Source organism: Rhinatrema bivittatum, chromosome 3, assembly GCF_901001135.1.
Source record: "Rhinatrema bivittatum chromosome 3, aRhiBiv1.1, whole genome shotgun sequence".
In the NCBI taxonomy this organism is placed as follows: Eukaryota; Metazoa; Chordata; class Amphibia; order Gymnophiona; family Rhinatrematidae; genus Rhinatrema; species Rhinatrema bivittatum.
This window is the reverse complement of record NC_042617.1, coordinates 575,679,456-575,682,850: the sequence shown is the minus strand read 5'-3', so window position 1 is coordinate 575,682,850 and position 3,395 is coordinate 575,679,456. Positions and strand designations below refer to the sequence as shown.

At 34.6% G+C, this 3,395-nt stretch overlaps 1 protein-coding gene across 1 annotated transcript; it reads left to right on the top strand.

Annotated features, from left to right (window-relative positions):
* The first annotated feature begins 2,087 nt into the window (after positions 1 to 2,087).
* On the top strand, positions 2,088 to 3,125 carry LOC115088661 (trace amine-associated receptor 4-like). The gene has a single exon (XM_029596921.1). It carries the CDS (start codon positions 2,088 to 2,090, stop codon positions 3,123 to 3,125), a length of 1,038 nt encoding a protein of 345 aa, XP_029452781.1.
* The last annotated feature ends 270 nt before the right edge of the window (positions 3,126 to 3,395 follow it).

Here is a 3,395-nt window from a genome sequence, read left to right as displayed (position 1 = left end):
TACTGCTCCCTCAAACATGTTCCTCTTCTTTTTCTCCAGAGATGGTGTATACATTTTGCATTCCTATATGTTAGGTTACACACAGATATTTGACCACATACTGAACCCTTGAACATATCATGCAATGGACCAAGGCAGCAGAAGCAGCAGTCATGAAAATGAAAACTGAAGATGTATTTCAGGAAAGGTTAAATGGCCTCTTACCTTATGTAGTGAAAGTGCTGAAGCCAAGTCAAACTCAGGGTTGGAGAAGTTTAAAAGAAGAAAGAAAAGCTACCTACTTCTACTAATATCTATTTTTTTTTTTGAGGAGACTCAAAAAAAAAAAAAAAGAAAAAATGCATGACAAAATTATAATGATAAAGAAACTGAAAAATAACACTAACTGAAAAAATACAAGCAGCTTTGTAAGAGAGGAAAAGAGCAATGCCTCTTTGACTTTGGTGGAAGGAAAAAAAGAGAGGAGACTTGCAGGAACACCCACACATGCTTAGAAATGACCCCTAGGACTTTCTCAGTTCTAGGAGATCATGGTTTGGGTCAGTACCATTGATGACATCATCCACTGATATGACTGATATCATTCTGCTTATCTACAAAGAACAAATAAATTTCCCTTAGACTCTTGCTTGTCATGTATTTTGTCTTGACTAGATTGTAAGCTCCATGGATCAGAGACTGTCAAATATATTATCTGGACAGTACAACGTACATCTAGTAGCACTTTACCCGAAAGGATAAATAGTAATAGAAGCAGTAGTACTTCTTTTAGATTGCTGTTGAGTAAGCTAGTAGTGGTTTAAAGAAATCATCCTAACTCAAGGTGAACAAATTCAGCCATGAGTGGTTGTAACAGATAAATCTATATTAATTGTGTCCACCTGTAAAGCTGAGTTAATTTGGTGCCTTTGTAAAAATAAACCAAAAGTTATTGAAACCACAAAAGGGTGTGAGAATCCTATTTGTGAGAGGAAGTATTGCTGTGCTGAATGTTGCATCCCCAAGGCTCCAAAACTAAATAAATAAAATGATCGAGTAGGCCTGAGAGTTAATCCACAAACAACTAATAAAATATGACCAGGTGTTACTCGTATTCATGACAAAAACTTTGAAGAGTAATGAAAGAGTAATTGATTCTTAAGTTTGTTTGTTGCATTGACACACAAATATTGAAAATGACTAATTTAAAAAAGGGCTGAAGTCTTCTATTGAAGTATTTGCATTTCTTTAAATATACCAGAATGGACACTGATAATTTGGAAGATTGACAAGAACTGCTGAAGGTATGAAATAGCAAGCGATATGCTCTTTTCAGATGCAGTGATTGACTTATTTAAAAATACTGCAGATAGACATCTGTTGTTATGTGGAACAAAATAGCCATGCCAGGATTATTTCAAACTAGCAGCAGTATTTTAGTATGGCTATTCATATAGGACTTGTACATTAAGTCCTTTTATGAGAAAAATGACTGGAACATACAGCCAATCAGAAAGAGATACTTGTTCTCAACTACATTTTTAATGTGTTAAGAAATTAATTATAAAAGGATGCTATTAATATTGCAATCCTTGGAGACAAATAGAAGATCAAAGGAAATAATGCATCTTTGCAGCCTGTCCGCCCATTTTTCCTGACTTAGCCCATCAGGATGATTTGGAGTAAGTTTCAATGCAGATAAAAGACAGGAATTTAGAATTATACCACATTACTGTTATTTAACCCTTGAAGATCCCTAGACAATAATATGATAGAAGCTAATTATACAGTATACATTATGTAAACTATAATTAATAATAAGATGTGTATTCACTGCTTGTCATCTGTTATCAAATTTGTTTAACAATATATTATCTGATGTCCAAAACAATGATAACTTTCTAAAGTTTTCAATCAGAATAAATCCAAATTATTATATACAAAGTTAGACATGGTATCTTTTATTATGCTAAATTCCACATAACAATTTGAACACATAAACAGTACTGCTAATGTTCCTTTTCTTTTCTTTTACAGGAATGCTTATATGCCTGTTATTAAATACTATACTGTATTTTGGAATTTCACTCAGCAGGCATCACTGAAAAATGAATTCTTCCAATATCTGGAATCCACAGAACTTGCAGTATTGCTTTGACTTTGTGGGTGGTTCCTGTCCAAGAGCTATCAGATCCCTAGCCAGTTTTTCAGCAATGTATATGACAATGCTTGGAGCAACATTATTCACAATGGGAGGAAACTTGGTTGTGATCATTTCTATTGCCCATTTTAAACAGCTCCACTCTCCAACTAACTTCTTAATTCTGTCATTGGCTACTACTGACTTTCTACTTGGACTCCTGGTGATGCCCTACAGTATGGTGAGATCCATTTACTCCTGTTGGTATTTTGGAGAGTGGTTTTGTAAGCTTCATACTTGCTGTGATATCATGCTGTGTACAACCTCCATTTTTCACCTGTGCTTTATTTCTGTTGACCGTTATTATGCTGTGTGTGAACCACTGCATTATGTCACAAAAATAACTATCCCTGTGATTGAGGTATTTTTATTAATTAGCTGGGTAATTCCATGTATCTTTGCTTTTGGTATGGTTTTATCTGAATTAAATACAAATGGGATTCAGGATTATGTGGATTCAATTTCCTGTATTGGTTTTTGTTCACTAATATTTAATAAACTGTGGGGAGTGTTGGCTTCATTAATAGCCTTCTTTATCCCAGGTACTGTGATGGTAGGTATTTATGTGCACATTTTCACCGTGGCAAAAAAACAAGCCAGGAAAATTGACAAAGTTCCAACCGTTTCACTATCTGTATGTGCGACCAAAAAGGTTTCAGTTAAAAAAGAAAGAAAAGCTGCTAAGACATTAAGTGTAGTAATGGGAGTATTTATACTGTGCTGGTTACCTTTCTTTATCATTACTATAATGGATCCTTTTCTAAATTTTTCTACACCTGAAGACCTTTATAATGCCTTCGTATGGTTGGGATATTTCAATTCTACATTCAATCCTATCATCTATGGTCTGTTTTATCCTTGGTTTCGTAAAGCATTTAAAATAATATTTACTGGAAAGATTTTCTCACCAGATTCTTCGAGTTTGAACCTTTTCACAAAGACTTAAATTACAGTTGTGATTGCCATGTTAAGAAAATTACCAAATCTAGAATTTCTTGATCGAAAGACATGAGTATTCTCAAATATGTGTCATGCAATACAAATTGGGAGGGAAAGGGCCCTGTAATACTGTAAGGAAATAGTCATGTTTTTACAGAACCTTCACAACCGGAGTCATTTATAAAGGGCAGATCCAACACCCAACCCTACTGACATCTTCCTTACTCCCCCCTCTTTACAGCCTATTCCTATCTTTGGTACAGGGGTTGAATGTAAC